Source organism: Littorina saxatilis, linkage group LG6 (genome assembly GCF_037325665.1).
Source record: "Littorina saxatilis isolate snail1 linkage group LG6, US_GU_Lsax_2.0, whole genome shotgun sequence".
In the NCBI taxonomy this organism is placed as follows: Eukaryota; Metazoa; Mollusca; class Gastropoda; order Littorinimorpha; family Littorinidae; genus Littorina; species Littorina saxatilis.
In genome coordinates, this window is record NC_090250.1 from 6,547,427 (window position 1) to 6,564,897 (window position 17,471).

Genomic DNA, 17,471 nt, shown 5'->3' on the forward strand with positions numbered 1-17,471 from the left:
AAGAGGCACCATGGTGCCACGCCTGTGATAATAGTTTTACTGTGATACATAGATTTACTGTGATACATTTCCTGACTTTGTTTTTTTAAATTGGTTTAATTTAAATTTGTGTAATGTTAAACTTGTGGGGTCCTGATTCGGCCTATATGGTCCGGTGGACCCAAAAAGCAACATATATCAATCAATCATAATTATGTCTGAAATAGGACAGAAATAAGGGAACGGTGTAAAAACGACACACATTTTGTTAGCCTACTGTTAAGATATGTCTGAAATAGGACAGAAATAAGGGAACGGTGTAAAAACGACAAACATATTGTTAGCCTACTGTTAAGATATGTCTGAAATAGGACAGAAATAAGGGAACGGTGTAAAAACGACAAACATATTGTTAGCCTACTGTTAAGATATGTCTGAAATAGGACAGAAATAAGGGAACGGTGTAAAAACGACAAACATATTGTTAGCCTACTGTTAAGATATGTCTGAAATAGGACAGAAATAAGGGAACGGTGTAACGACACACATTTTGTTAGCCTACTGTTAAGATATGTCTGAAATAGGACAGAAATAAGGGAACGGTGTAAAAACGACAAACATATTGTTAGTCTACTGTTAAGATATGTCTGAAATAGGACAGAAATAAGGGAACGGTGTTTAAAACGACAAACATATTGTTAGCCTACTGTTAAGATATGTCTGAAATAGGACAGAAATAAGGGAACGGTGTAAAAACGACAAACATATTGTTAGCCTACTGTTAAGATATGTCTGAAATAGGACAGAAATAAGGGAACGGTGTAAAAACGACACACATTTTGTTAGCCTACTGTTAAGATATGTCTGAAATAGGACAGAAATAAGGGAACGGTGTAAAAACGACACACATTTTGTTAGCCTACTGTTAAGATATGTCTGAAATAGGACAGAAATAAGGGAACGGTGTAAAAACGACACACATTTTGTTAGCCTACTGTTAAGATATGTCTGAAATAGGACAGAAATAAGGGAACGGTGTAAAAACGACAAACATATTGTTAGCCTACTGTTAAGATATGTCTGAAATAGGACAGAAATAAGGGAACGGTGTAAAAACGACAAACATATTGTTAGCCTACTGTTAAGATATGTCTGAAATAGGACAGAAATAAGGGAACGGTGTAAAAACGACAAACATATTGTTAGCCTACTGTTAAGATGTGTCTGAAATAGGACAGAAATAAGGGAACGGTGTAGAAACGACAAACATATTGTTAGCCTACTGTTAAGATATGTCTGAAATAGGACGGAAATAAGGGAACGGTGTAAAAACGACAAACATATTGTTAGCCTACTGCTAAGATATGTCTGAAATAGGACAGAAATAAGGGAACGGTGTAAATACGACAAACATATCGTTAGCCTACTGTTAAGATATGTCTGAAATAGGACAGAAATAAGGGAACGGTGTAAAAACGACAAACATATTGTTAGCCTACTGTTAAGATGTGTCTGAAATAGGACAGAAATAAGGGAACGGTGTAAAAACGACAAACATATTGTTAGCCTACTGTTAAGATATGTCTGAAATAGGACAGAAATGAGGGAACGGTGTAAAAACGACAAACATATTGTTAGCCTACTGTTAAGATGTGTCTGAAATAGGACAGAAATAAGGGAACGGTGTAAAAACGACAAACATATTGTTAGCCTATTGTTAAGATATGTCTGAAATAGGACAGAAATAAGGGAACGGTGAAAAAACGACAAACATATTGTTAGCCTACTGTTAAGATATGTCTGAAATAGGACAGAAATAAGGGAACGGTGTAAAAACGACAAACATATTGTTAGCCTACTGTTAAGATGTGTCTGAAATAGGACAGAAATAAGGGAACGGTGTAAAAACGACAAACATATTGTTAGCCTACTGTTAAGATGTGTCTGAAATAGGACAGAAATAAGGGAACGGTGTAAAAACGACAAACATATTGTCACGATTTAGTGACATGGTTCGAGAAAGAGTCACTTTTTCGGGTACCTTTGTCAAATTGCGACAGAAAGCTCCTGTTTTCTGTCAACGGCTGGAGGTTTTTGCTAACCATGCATAGCCGAGCACGGGAATTTCATGATTCAGGGGTTCCGCGTGCGTGATTTTGCTTGCTTGGCGAAATCAACTATAACTGAACTGTTTACAGTACACGTGGAGTCACGTGAGGGTTTCAAGGTTGTCTAGGAAAGACATGAAACGACACACTTGACAATCAGCGGCAAGAGAGAAGGGTCGGTGTCATCGTCCTTAGAGTTTGATGGTCTTCATCACGTTAGATATTTCACTTTTATTTACGTGCCGTTCTGCTAGCACAGGAGGGCTCTAATGGAACTTCAACGAGATACCACCTTTTCGCTGTTACATGTTTGCTGAGGACGAGTCGTCAGGTATTCTTCACTGAGCGGGGGAGGATTTTCACCGCATAAGGATTTCAGTGCAAGAGGGAGGATGGCGATATTTCCGTTGACGAGCGGAAGCCATTCATAAGGAAGCGTATTTCCTTGAGAGAACTACTTACATTGGGCTGTTGAGGTAATAAATCATTATTTAACGCATTTGACGAGTCTGTGTTTGTGGAATGAAATACTCTCTGTTGTTCTTTCCAGGTTAACTGGCATTTTTGTCAGTGACCTCATGGTATTTTACGTTTTGAACGTAAAAGAACATATTTTGGAGTGAAGTCTCGAGGGAGGTGGCGAGTTATTACATAAACAGGCGTCTGAAACTTATACTTTTGTTGTTTCTATTTAATTGTATGACTGCGAGAGTGGATCGTGGTGTGGTTAGTTAGTTAGAAGTAATTAACCGTTTCATAATCACCTTATGTGATATAGTGAAACGTGACACATGGGGGCCAAGCCGGGATTTACTCAGTCAAGTTAATTTCCAACTGATAAAGACCCACCAATTAAGGATAACTAAGAGCAGATAATCTCGTCAGTGCTCGACTTATTTTCTGCTTGGTGCTACCCTTTTTTGTATAGTTTTGATCATATACCACACCTTAAGCGATTCACATCTTGCAGGAAATGTAAATTGTAATTTGTGAGCTATTGTATGCGCTAACTGTGATTATTTCCCTTTCCTTTGTTTGTGAATCTTTGTTGTTGTACGTTCAGAGTTTTTCGTTGCAGAGAGCTGAGCGGGGTTAGCGGATTTGTTATTCGTTTTACTCAGTGTTCTCTACTTTGTTGTTTCGCATTCTGTGACAGGTTACATTTCTACCGTCTTGTTTTTACTTGGATTTTTCTCCATATTTTGACTTTGTTGGAATTGGGGGGGAAGGGTCCGAGGACTTCTGTCCTAACCACGGCTGTGGGAAACACTCTGTTTCACCGCAAAAAGCAGCCGATAAAGTAGGCCACGGCTGTGGGAAACATTTTGTTTTACCGCAAAAAGCAGCCATAAATTAGGCTACGCGTTTTGTTCTACACCGTTTGGAATTTTCCTTCTGCATTTTCTGGTTGCTGGATTTTTGTATCCATTGTTTCACCTCCGCGGGTTCCCGCAGTGGGGCACTGCGGTTATGAAATTAAAAGCCCCTCCTGTTTTTGGAACCGCAGGAGCTTTCTAGTTTGCTGTTAGGTAGATTTTTGGTTCCTCTTTCCTGTCATGCTCTCTTTTTCTTCATGAATTCTTTTCCTTTTTCTGCCTTCTTGCTCATTCACCTGTATTTTTTCCAAAAATCTCTTCTCTTGCCGCTTGTCTCGCGATTCATGTATAGTTTAATCTGTTAGTGTTCTGATGTAAGTCCAGCAGTAGATAGGTTAAGCCTATTTTAACATACTGGAAACTGGTAATCTTCCAGTAGGTATTAATTTAGTTTTACTAAAGCCTGCTGGGACACAAGTAATGGGTTAGTGCATTTGTAAACAGGAATCGCTTGGCAAGTGGCCCCCTTCATCCCCCCCTTCCTCGTCCTGATATGGCTCTGCGTAGTCGGCTGGACGTTAAGCAACAAATAAACAAACAAACCTCCGCGGGTTTTAGCTATAGCTGCGTTAGACTGACCTTTGTGATAAAGCTTTCCTAACTAACCATGGCCGCAGAGGGATCTCCTACGAGGGGACTAACTTTTCAGACGCCTGGTAGTGAGGAACCGACCGAGCGAGGCGCACGCGCTAAAGCCCGAAGCGTTCTAAAACGCTTAGAAGTAGAACGGAAGGAAGAATTCGAGCGACAGATAAGAAATGAGGAACGTGACAGACAGGAAAAGAAAGAACAGGCCGAACGTAACAGACAGGACAAGAAGGACGAACTTGACAGACAAGAAAGGGAACGACAGGCAGAACGAGACAGACAGGAAAATAATTTGTTTTCTTTTCTCTTTTCCTTTCTGTTTAGTTTTTTACCGCAATATACCATACTGAATTACGCAATATACAATACTGATCCCTAGTATCAGATGTAAAGTAATAAACCAGTATTTTTGCGCGTTATCGCTTGTAACCTGTGTTTGTCATTTCGTATGAACAATTTGTAGTACCAGCCTCGCACACGAAGGCGCGCACAATGTGTTTGAAATAGGACAGAAATAAGGGAACGGTGTAAAAACGACAAACATATTGTTAGCCTACTGTTAAGATGTGTCTGAAATAGGACAGAAATAAGGGAACGGTGTAAAAACGACAAACATATTGTTAGCCTATTGTTAAGATATGTCTGAAATAGGACAGAAGTAAGGGAATGGTGAAAAAACGACAAACATATTGTTAGCCAACTGTTAAGATATGTCTGAAATAGGACAGAAATAAGGGAACGGTGTAAAAACGACAAACATATTGTTAGCCTACTGTTAAGATGTGTCTGAAATAGGACAGAAATAAGGGAACGGTGTACAACCGACAAACATATTGTTAGCCTACTGTTAAGATGTGTCTGAAATAGGAAAGAAATAAGGGAACGGTGTAGAAACGACAAACATATTGTTAGCCTACTGTTAAGATATGTCTGAAATAGGACAGAAATAAGGGAACGGTGTAAAAACGACAAACATATTGTTAGCCTACTGTTAAGATATGTCTGAAATAGGACAGACATAAGGGAACGGTGTAAAAACGACAAACATATTCATATTGAAATAAGGGAACGGTGTAAAAACGACAAACATATTGTTAGCCTACTGTTAAGATGTGTCTGAAATAGGAAAGAAATAAGGGAACGGTGTAGAAACGACAAACATATTGTTAGCCTACTGTTAAGATATGTCTGAAATAGGACAGAAATAAGGGAACGGTGTAAAAACGACAAACATATTGTTAGCCTACTGTTAAGATGTGTCTGAAATAGGACAGAAATAAGGGAACGGTGTAAAAACGACAAACATATTGTTAGCCTACTGTTAAGATGTGTCTGAAATAGGACAGAAATAAGGGAACGGTGTAAAAACGACAAACATATTGTTAGCCTACTGTTAAGATATGTCTGAAATAGGACAGAAATAAGGGAGCGGCGTTTCTCTTCATTCATGTCTTCGTTTTCGCGCTCGTCTTCTCGTGACAACGTGACCCCGATGTAACCTTGACATTTGCTTAACGTCAACGGGACTTTTTATCGTGTGTTGAGGTCATCAAATCCTAGAAGCGTGTGCAGTTTCAAACCTTTTAACTTTTGAAACGTTCAAGAAATTAAAACAATGTCCATATTTTGACACAAAGTGGACCCAACCATGATCTTGACATTTGATGAAGGTCAACCAGACTTGACCTGTAGTATGCAAAGAGTCAAAACTCCAGCTTCAATAAGCTTGAATAAATTGACAATTTTGCTCGTTGTGTTTTATCCAAACTCAACTTCACCGTGACCTTGAAATTTGACGAAGGTCAAACCGACGTGTGTTATTTTAAGAGATCATTCTAACCAAGAAGTGTGTAAAGTTGCTAAGCTCTAGCTGTAACAATTTTTGAGAACAACTCAAGGTTACAGATTTTACAAAGACTCTCGTGATAACTCGGGTAAGTCAAAAAGTTGTCAAAATACTTACAACTTTGAATGAGCATGGGGCATACTTGAGTGTCCAGTGGGTACTTGGCCAGTTTCATTCGACAGTTCAACGTCAATGATAATCTGCAACACAACCATATTATGCCGACAATAATTATCACCATTACTCAAATGATTAGCAATTAAAGCATCATCATCACCGCCCCCGCTTCTGCCGTCAACACCCCCACCACCTCCGACCACCTGACGACCCTACTCCCTGCACGATAGAATGTCGTACCAACATACACACCTGCCTTGTCACAGAACACAGGACAAGTGCCCAGTCCTGCTCTATGGTACATCCCCCCCCCCCCAAACTCCGATTCCATCCACTCCCCCACTTCTCTCAACACCTCCCGCTCATCCCACGCTGTAGAGATGCATGAATGTGTCAGGCATTTTGACCCACCCCCCACCGCCTCCCTCCCTTCATACCCCCCGCGGGTTAGGGGGAAGAATTTACCCGATGCTCCCCAGCATGTCGTAAGAGGCGACTAACGGATTGTTTCTCCTTTTACCCTTGTTAAGTGTTTCTTGTATAGAATATAGTCAATTTTTGTAAAGATTTTAGTCAAGCAGTATGTAAGAAATGTTAAGTCCTTTGTACTGGAAACTTGCATTCTCCCAGTAAGGTAATATATTGTACTACGTTGCAAGCCCCTGGAGCAAATTTTTGATTAGTGCTTTAGTGAACAAGAAACAATTGACAAGTGGCTCTATCCCATCTCCCCCCTTTCCCCGTCGCGATATAACCTTCGTGGTTGAAAACGACGTTAAACACCAAATAAAGAAAGAAAGTCCCTCCCTTCATTTGAACACCCCCCCACCCCCCCACCCCCCCCCCCCCCCACCTGACGCTGTAGACGACCCTGCCCCCTGGGTAGAGGTGCATGAACTTGTTGGGCACGGTGACGTCGTGGAAGGATCCGCTCTTCTCGTTGCGGAAGTAGACGTCGGGCACCCAGACCACGTTCATCATCTTGCTGTCCACCTCCAGCCATTTAGAGTCCGTCTGGTTGGCGAAGTGCAGCCGCTCGTCGCGCCATTCCTGGGTCAGGAACAGCTCTACCGAGTAGTCCTGCAACAAGGTAGATAATCACGGTGTAGTCATGAAACAAGGTAGATAATCACGGTGTAGTCCTGCAACAAGGGAGATAATCACGGTGTAGTCCTGCAACAAGGTAGATAATCATGGAGTATTCCTGGAACAAGGGAGATAATCATGGAATAGTCCTGGAAAAGGGGGGATAATCTTGGAGTATTCCACAAAAAGGGGGATAATCATGGAGTGTTCCTTCACCCGGATATATTGTGATAGCATTTTAATTTCAACGAAGTACAGCCGCTCGCCTCGCGATTCCTGTGTCATGAACAGCTCGACAAAGTAGTCCCTACAACAAGGGGGATAATATCGACAAAGTAGTCCTACAACAAGGGGGATAATATCGACAAAGTAGTCCTGAAACAAAGTAGTACAGGGGAACCCCATTTTAAGACCTCAAGAAACCAGGGGAAATCAGGTCTTAAAAAGGAGGGAGTCTTAAAACGGGGTAGATTTACAGAGGTTATCAACAGAAAGAACATCGAACGCAGAAGAAGAAGAAGAAGAATCAAGAGAAAGCCTGACAAAAGCAAGGTCTTGAAGGAGAGCATTCTGGTGAAATTGTTACGGGATAGACTCGGGAAGCGGCATTTTGTTATGATATAGTGATGCCTCTACCTGGGATTGGATAAATCTTTGAGTGAGAAAGTTAATCAGTAGGCCATTACGGCTGTCCTTAGTTGACCCCGAAGTCGACTTCGCGAAGACTGGGCAAAGTCTTTTTTTATCAAACATTCAGTGCTTTAGCTTCGTGCAGCAAGCTTCGCGAAGCATACTTCGCATAGTTGACTTTGCCCAATTAAGAACAGGCTTTAGCGAGTTGCGATTATTCACTAACTTGCGGTGTCGTACGTCATTAAACTCACCATCCTTGTTTCACTGACGCTGTCGAAACTGAGCAGATGAACCCTGATGGTGATTTTTGTAGGCACGTCTGAAACACAGAGCCTCCTGTAGTACAAGGCAATACAATACATTCACAACACATTGCTATCAAACAAACGGACACACATGACAACATGGAACATACACATAGAAAAGCATGCTACAACGCGCGTGGAGGTAATACCGTGAAGTGTTCATATGTAAAGCTGAATAGAAATAAAACCCACTATACCGTGAAGTGTTCATGTGTAAAGCTTAAAAGAAATAAAACCCATAAAAGGCCTGTCTCGTAGTTTCCTAGTAAAAACACGCACATACACACACATGCACGCACACACACACATCAACACACACAGACACATATCCTCACACATCAACACACACACACACATCCACACACACAAACACATCCACACACACAGACACACATATCCTCACACATCAACACACACACACACATCCACACACACAAACACAGCCACACACACACACATCTACACATACATCCACACACACACACACACACACACACATCCACACACACAAACACATCCACACACACAGACACACATATCCTCACACATCAACACACACACACACATCCACACACACAAACACAGCCACACACACACACATCTACACATACATCCACACACACACACACACACACATACACACACACACACACACATTCACACACATCAACACACACACACGGTTTCCTCTTGTTCCCCATTATCGTAAAAAAACCCACACCATTCAGTGAAAGATTGACTGAATGTAAAAATACCATTTACAAGTGTTATTCATATTTTCATTCATTAAAGGCACAGTAAGGCTCCCGTAAAACGTCACAGATACTGTCAGGTTTTATTACACAGTACAAACACCCTTCCATTTGAACGCTCACCAAACGGGAACATCCTAGGTGCCCTACGTAAAGAGCGAGCAATTTTCAAAGAATTAATTTTGCGGATTGTGTCGGAGACAATCGGACCGTGGTGCGTTTTGGCGCTAGACCTAACTTTTAAAATCTAAATAATAAATTGACAGCTTGTTACACAAACATTCTTAAATCATAAACGAATTCTTTTTCGCATATAATTTTTAGACCACGCTCAGGAATCTTGCCAGCTCCAATCTCTCTCTGAAGGTATTTTGCCGCTTTATAGTCTGATTAATGGCCTCTCATCCATTGTTGGTTGATGGATACTCTGGAGCATACCCTTCGTACCATGTGTTGTTGCTGTTCAACCACGATCCTTCAAAATACTCAATGAAAGACAACACGCTCTCATGCTCAGCGTTCCTCCACTTGTTCATGAAGAGGGAGGTAGCGTGCATGAAAGAATCCTCATCTGGGCAGAGCTGAAGGTTAACGATGTCTTCTCTGACGGATGCTCGAAACCTTCTTATCTTTGATTTTGACTAACTGTTTGTCAACGTTCATGACTACGTGAGCCCAGCACATGATCCTTTTATCCGGCGCATGGCCAAATGCAGCGGTGAATCCATTTCTGATCGCAGGTGCAGCATCGGAAATCAAGTGCGTCGGAGCAAACGATTCTTCACCAGATGAGACGAGGCTTACGCCATGCGCGACCGACGAAAACACAAACGAAAAATCCTCGTGAGTTTCCGTTTTCGTGACAGCCAAGCACAAGGGGTGGAATTTACGATTTACGTCAGAAAAGCCCAAAATTAATACCGGGAATCCCTGCCAAATGAGTTTGTAGGTGGCATCAGCTTGGACATGTCTTGTTTTAGACCCCAGCTTCAAAAGTCTTTTCGTGGACATACAAATCCGGAAGAACTTGGACTCTCTTTCGCCGTACTAACAATCAAAACCACATACAAAGGGCACATCATCATCTTCAGGGACAACTTTTCGGCCCAGGCGGAAAGCTCTCCAAGAGAAATGGTATGTTTTCCATATTCGCGGATTTTCATTGTAGAGAGGTAGTTGGTGAGCTGGCTTTTAGTGGGCATCGCTTGACACCCTCTGTTGCGAAGGGCAACCAAAATTCCTCTAGGTTTCTAGATACCGTCTTTAAACAACGCGTCAATTTCCGATTTTGTACGTTGGGTAATTCCGCGTGCTGCCTTTTGTTGTGAATGCTCATGTTCGCCAGTCTCATATACATCCACACACGCATCTTCAGCTTTATAGAGAAGAAACACTTCGGCAGGGCAGCTAGATCCGTGTTTACATCGATAGTAAACCTTCCCGTCATAGGTTTTTGTAGCGACGGTGATGTACCAGGAATCATTGGGAAGAATTCTGCAGAATCTTGAAACGTGTTTGTCCTCGCCCAATCTTTTCCCTCTCCTCGTCTTCTTTTCGGTGAAGGCTCTTCATTTTCATCTTCTTCAGACGAGTCCGTCAAACCGAAAGTAATTGGAGCAATAGGTGTAAATTCCTCTCCCATCTTGGTTTTGCTAGGCAAAAGCAAAATCAATATACAAGAAGCGATAGAAAAGTGATCAGTATCACGAAGTAGTGAGTCCAGTTCAGTCCAGTGAGTGAGTAGTGAGTCCAGCCCAGTCTCATACCAGGGAAGAATATCACTCACATTGGAACGACAAGCACTCAATCATACATTGTTGTGAATGTGAATCGAGACGAGGGTCGTGGTGTGTGTGTGTGTGTGTGTGTGTGTGTGTGTGTCTGTCTGTCTGTCTGTCTGTGTGTGTGTGTAGAGCGATTCAGACTAAACTACTGGACCGATCTTTATGAAATTTGACATGAGAGTTCCTGGGTATGAAATCCCCATACGTTTTTTTCATTTTTTCAATAAATGTCTTTGATGACGTCATATCCGGCTTTTCGTGAAAGTTGAGGCGGCACTGTCACGCTCTCATTTTTCAACCAAATTGGTTGAAATTTTGGTCAAGTAATCTTCGACGAAGGCCGGGGTTTGGTATTGCATTTCAGCTTGGTGGCTTAAAAACTAATGAGTGAGTTTGGTCATTAAAAATCTGAAAATTGTAAAAAAAAAACATTTTTATAAAACGATCCAAATTTACGTACATCTTATTCTTTATCATTTTCTGATTCCAAAAATATATAAATATGTTATATTTGGATTAAAAACAAGCTCTGAAAATTAAAAATATAAAAATTATTATCAAAATTAAATTGTCCAAATCAATTTAAAAACACTTTCATCTTATTCCTTGTCGGTTCCTGATTCCAAAAACATATAGATATGATATGTTTGGATTAAAAACACGCTCAGAAAGTTAAAACGAAGAGAGGTACAGAAAAGCGTGCTATCCTTCTCAGCGCAAGTACTACCCCGCTCTTCTTGTCAATTTCACTGCCTTTGCCGTGCGCGGTGGACTGACGATGCTACGAGTATACGGTCTTGCTGCGTTGCATTGCGTTCAGTTTCATTCTGTGAGTTCGACAGCTACTTGACTAAATGTTGTATTTTCGCCTTACGCGACTTGTTTTGATTTAACATCTTTTTTTTTGACATTTCAAATTTCTTGTGATAATGTAAATGTTTCGTGATAAAACCATTATTTTTTGTGAAAATTGCATTATTTGTTGTGATAAAAGCATCATTTCTTTTGACGCATTAAATGGGTGCCATTCTTTTTTCATCAAGACAAGATCAGTACAATTCGAAGTTTTGAAAGTTTAAAAAAAGAAAAGCCCGGAAGCAGGGTCACGCAAGGTCGTGGTTCTCGTAGCAGACGACGGTTTATACCTATCGCCAGTTCCTCTGAACAGTCAAAAGCCATCGCTAGAGTTCTTGTGAACCACAGCCGTTTGTTTCGTGCATAGTCAGAGGTACTTAATAACGTGCTATTGCAGATAAGCTCACAGCGAGTCGCATTCAAATTACTAACTGACGACTAGGCTACATTGTGAACAAGAGGCGAAGCCTTCAAGGCTCATAGTCACCTGGCTGGCTATAGTGGGAGGGTTACTTTTGGTGGTCACATTAGATATTATGTTTTTTGGAAAGTTCGTTTTATTTGCAGCCACAGTTCGGTAAACGACAAATGGCTAAACCCAACCACCTAAGAATGAGAAGCGTTTTTGTAACATGACCCATATTCTGCAAAAATGCAGCCATGACGCAGGGGGTAGGTTACAAAAAACGTCATGTACCGCTTGACTGCATAGGGATATAAGCAAATTATACCTTAAACGAAAGCTAAAGATTGTTGCCATCAGACAGCAAGTAAAATGCCTAATTCGTATACACAGTTTTATTTTTAACAACATCTGTATAACATGCGGACGACAAAACAGGAAATGCCATTTTCTCAATCGATATGTATAGCTAACTGAACGCCTGGTTGAAACCGCAATCAAAAACATCTTGAAAATTGTTTATTCTCACAGCTAGAATTATTTTACATCAACAATTGTTAATTTACCGAGGAAAACAACAGTCATATAAGATAAATAATGGATGATTCTGAATCAACTCCGAAAACCGAACCGGGTCGAAGCAAAAAAGAGTTTACACATACACAGGCTTGAAAAAGGATAATTTGGTTCAATATGTTAGATTTTTACCCATAACGTTAAAGATCAGCTCAATATAAAAGGAAAGTGATCATTGTAAAAGGATTTTGCTATCGCAAAATAATTCAACTTCCGGTTTTACCACATGGCGTCCATAATATTATCACTTTATTACATAGCGTGCATTTGTCAGAAATTATACTAAATGTTAGAAGCGATCTTAAAGTGAAAGTAACGTTTAATAAAAATATGCGCATTTACTTATTGATTGATATATGACTAAAATAATGGACATGTAATTTAAACGTACAATACGACATTTTGTACACTACCTCTCTAAAAAAAACGCGACTATGACCGACCGATATGTATGTGTAAATTAGGTCATTGTTAGTGATGAAAACGTGTTTTTTTTTTAAAAGATAACACGCAAACTGTGAAGTTCAAGGCCATAAATGATTTTAGTACGACTTCTTCAAAACAGGTCTGTTTTTCACTCCACCAGTTTCAGTTTTAATAAAATATATGTATAGCTGTCATTTTCAAAAAACCTTATCTGCAATTCACTTAACCAAATACACCATGAACCCAGAAGATATTAGAGTGAGACACTTTACAGTGAAATATGTTATGATTCCCCTTATTTCAAAATATATGCATTTTAATTGGCAGACACGATTCACGTCGTAGGTACGTGTCGTCTGGTGAGGCAACTGTTAGCATTTTTTGTCGTAAGAATTGACATTTTTAAACATAAATCATGGACAAAAAACTAATTCTACAAAAAGTGCAGGTTTTCTTGGTATAGTCAGTTAAAGCATCTTAAAATTCAAGAAATTGTGCAATTACGTGTATGTATTTGAAATGGCAGACAATATTGAATGAAAGTGATTTTTGACTGATTGAAACCCTACCCCCCACTAACAAAATGGGCCCTGAGATTAGGGGTGTTAGTTAAAGATGACTGAATAATGGCTATGCTTTTCCCCTAAAGTATTCAAAACCTAAACATATTCATAGGCAAGATGTTCTACATTAACACAATTAACTTTTTAAACATATACATATGCTTAGTACACGATACTTCCGGTTTTTCTACCGGATGACTTATACATTTAGGGGGTAAACACCTTATCGTAGAAAAAGCTTTATTTTCAAAAAGTGCAAGTAATTATTAAAAATCATACATAATATTTATATATAGGAGTTAATTTTCCTTCGAAAGTCATTTGTTTCAAGTGGCAGACAATGTCAGTTGGAGAGTTACATGTACGTAAAGCGTATAACTGTTGTCTGTGATTAGTGCATTGTGGACACATTGGCACCATTTGATCCTAAATGCTAAACGATGTCGTGATCATACCACAGTTTTAGGATAATTTTACATCGCATCGATTACTAAATTGATGGTAGAATTTCACTGATAAATTCTATTTCCGGTAGCGTCAGTGCCGTTATCTTTTTCTTTTTGTAATAAGGTAATAACGAATGAACCACGTGTCACACTCTTATGCTAGTCTTTAAATGACAATTCCAATTCTAGTAAGTTAAAAGGCATGTATTGCGCGTTACATACATTTATACCCCCCCCCCCCCCCCAGGATTACAATGCAAGTAAACACATATAAAGAGATAGTAACGTTTTACATGGTTACACGTTCAGTAGTGAACGTAACGTGTGGTTTAACAAAATTACTTGCACATACAATAGTGAAGTCTGTCTGTGTGTCTTTGTTTGTGTGTTTGTCTATGTCTGTCTGTGTGTTCGTATGTTTGTCTCTCCCTCTGTCTGTCTATCAGTCTGTCTATCTCTCTCTTTCTCTCTGTGTCTCTGTCTGTCTGTCTGTCTGTCTGTCTGTCTGTCTGTCTGTCTCTCTCTCCCTCTCTCTCTCTCTCTCTCTCTCTCTCTCTCTCTCTCTCTCTCTCTCTCTCTCTCTCTCTCTGCGAGGTAGGTGCACTTAAAGAGAAAGCAATACAGAAAAAATGCATTTCTCTACCAAGAATGAAGTTTGTCTGTCTGTGTGTTTGTGTGCGTGTTTTTTGGTTGCGTAAGTGTTTCTCTATGAGCATCTCTACGTCTTTGTTCGCGTACATAAGTGCGTGCGTGCATGTGTGGGTGTTTCTGTGTCGGTTTGTCTCACTGTGTGTATGTCTGTCATTTTGTCGGTATGTTTGTGTATGTGTCTTTGTGTGTGTGTGTGTGTGTGTGTGTGTGTGTGTGTGTGTGTGTGTGCGCGTGCGTGCGTGCGCGCGCGCACGTGTGTGTGTGTGTATGCGTGCGTGCGTGTGTGTGTGTATGTGTGTGTGTGTGTAAGTGTGTGTGTGTGTGTGTGTGTGTGTGTGTGTGTGTGTGTGTGTGTGTGTGTGTGTGTGTGTGTGTGTGTGTGATTCCAATTATTCCTCCTTTTTACATTTAGTCAAGTTTTGACAAAATGTTTTAACGTAGAGGGGGGAATCGAGACGAGGGTCGTGGTGTATGTGCGTGTGTGTGTGTGTGTCTGTGTGTGTGTGTAGAGCGATTCAGACTAAACTACTGGACCGATCTTTATGAAATTTGACATGAGAGTTCCTGGAAATGATATCCCCAGACATATTTTTCATTTTTTTGATAAATGTATTTGATGACGTCATATCCGGCTTTTCGTGAAAGTTGAGGCGGCACTGTTACGCTCTCATTTTTCAATTAAATTGGTTGAAATTTTGGTCAACTAATCTTCGACAAAGCCCAGACTTCGGTATTGCATTTCAGCTTGGTGGCTTAAAAATTAATCAATGACTTTGGTCATTAAAAATCTGAAAATTGTAAAAATATTTTTTTTTTTAATAAAACGATCCATATTTACGTTCATCGTATTATCCATCATTTTCTGATTCCAAAAACATATAAATATGTTATATTTGGATTAAAAACAAGCTTTAAAAGTTAAAAATATAAAAATTATTATCAAAATTAAATTTTCGTAATCAATTTAAAAACACTTTCATCTTATTCCTTGTTGGTTCCTGATTCCAAAAACATATAGATATGATATGTTTGGATTAAAAACACGCTCAGAAAGTTAAAACGAAGAGAGGTACACAAAAGCGTGCTATCCTTCTCAGCGCAACTACTACCCCGCTCTTCTTGTCAATTTCACAAAAATAAACAGATAATGACGTCATTTTAAGTGGCACAAACGTGTACATGAATGCCTTCCCTTTCGAATGATTTACAGTTATAGAATTTCTGTCAAGCGGTTTAAGTTTTATGTCCGTTTTATGAACCCAACCCTCAAAACAAGAATAGTAACGCCAAAGAAGGAAAACATACACACAAACCAACGTTTTTCTCACCGGTGGTTTGGAATATTGCCCCAAAACTTTAGATTTAGTGTTGTGGTGTTAAAATCTATCAGAAAAATGTGTTTGCTAACGTGACGCCAAAAAGTAACCAAAACGGTCCTTAGCCGACTGACTATCACGTAAGAAATAGACAAACAGTAACACAAACTCACTACACGAAGCTTCGCAAAGTCTTAATACCAAAAACCCACAGCTACGGCGTGGTACTTTGACCCCAACATCGCTTCTCAAGTTTTGACATGCGAAGCTTCGCCGTAGCTCGCAACGAAGTTGGGTTTTTTTTGTAAGAAGAGTGCTTTTCGATTCAAGATGGACGACGAAATCAGACTCAATACCATAGTGAAGAATGCATTTATCGACTTTGGTTGACCCAAAGTACAAGAACTAACCTCCTACCTGTATTATTTCATACTGCGATGCATTGACATGTCGAATGAAACTCGAAATCCCAGCGCTCACGCCAACTGGTCCCGGCCGTGCTCAGTCAACGAAATAGAACACATACAATTAACTTACGTCATCATCAAGTACGTAAAGTACAATTTGTGACGTAAAGTACTCAGAAAGAAGCACACCACGCGCTGGTCGAGACTACGTGCATGCGCTTTCTGACTAATAAGATTTGAGACGCCAAGACATGAAAAGAAAAAGATAACTCTTGCCTTCCAACTAGTCTCGGCCCGCTCAAAACCGAGACTTTCAGTAATTCCTTCGCGTGACGTCTAACCCTCTTACGCCATAATGTGACGTCTTCAAATGACGAAATGTTAAAGTTTCTACCACAGACATACACACGCACAAACACACACACACACACACACGCACACACACACGCACAAACGCACAGACAGACAAAGTTACGATCGCATAGGCTACACTTACGTGAGCCAAAAAGGGAAACTTGATCACACGGGTTCACGATGGCTCAGGGGTAAGATAAAACACGCAAAAATAAATTCTTTGAAAATTGCTCGCTCTTTACGGAGGGCACCTAGGATGTTCCCGTTTGGTGAGCGTTTAAATGAAAGGGTGTTTGTACTGTGTGTAAAAGCCTGACAGTATCTGTGATGGTTTACGGGAGGCTTACTGTGCCTTTAAGCACATCAATGTATTATTTTCATCACATTATTAATGTCTCATGTCATTTATAACAACTTTACAAGACTTGAAGGTGTGTCTTCTGGGACCTTTTCTGTATTTCTTCAGCTTATCCTATTTTCAACCCACTTTTTTCGTATTCCGGTGGAACGCGTGAGTCGTATCTCTCCGTGTCCAGCAAATAGGTCAACAGGCTCAGTCTGAAACAAAGCAAGATCGCATTATTGACATCACTCACACAAAGCAAGATCGCATTATTGACATCACTCACACAAAGCAAGATCGCATTATTGACATCACTCACACAAAGCAAGATCGCATTATTGACATCACTCACACAAAGCAAGATCGCATTATTGACATCACTCACACAAAGCAAGATCGCAATATTGACATCACTCACACAAAGCAAGATCGCATTATTGACATCACTCACACAAAGCAAGATCGCATTACTATTCACATGACTCACACAAAGCAAGATCGCAATATTGACATCACTCACACAAAGCAAGATCGCATTATTGACATCACTCACACAA

General features: G+C 40.1%; 1 protein-coding gene across 15 annotated transcripts in view; it reads right to left on the bottom strand.

Moving 5' to 3' along the window:
• LOC138968370 (glycine receptor subunit alpha-2-like) overlaps window positions 1-17,471 on the bottom strand; it is a 146,447-nt gene that overhangs the window by 33,052 nt on the left and 95,924 nt on the right. For all 15 annotated transcript variants that reach the window (XM_070340936.1, XM_070340933.1, XM_070340948.1 and 12 more), the window contains exons 3-6: window positions 17,059-17,129; window positions 7,985-8,052; window positions 6,868-7,094; window positions 6,015-6,097 (exon numbers count right to left, since the gene is read on the bottom strand). In XM_070340936.1, coding sequence (XP_070197037.1) covers window positions 6,015-6,097; window positions 6,868-7,094; window positions 7,985-8,052; window positions 17,059-17,129 — 449 coding nt within the window. The remainder of the gene's footprint in view (window positions 1-6,014; window positions 6,098-6,867; window positions 7,095-7,984; window positions 8,053-17,058; window positions 17,130-17,471) is intronic.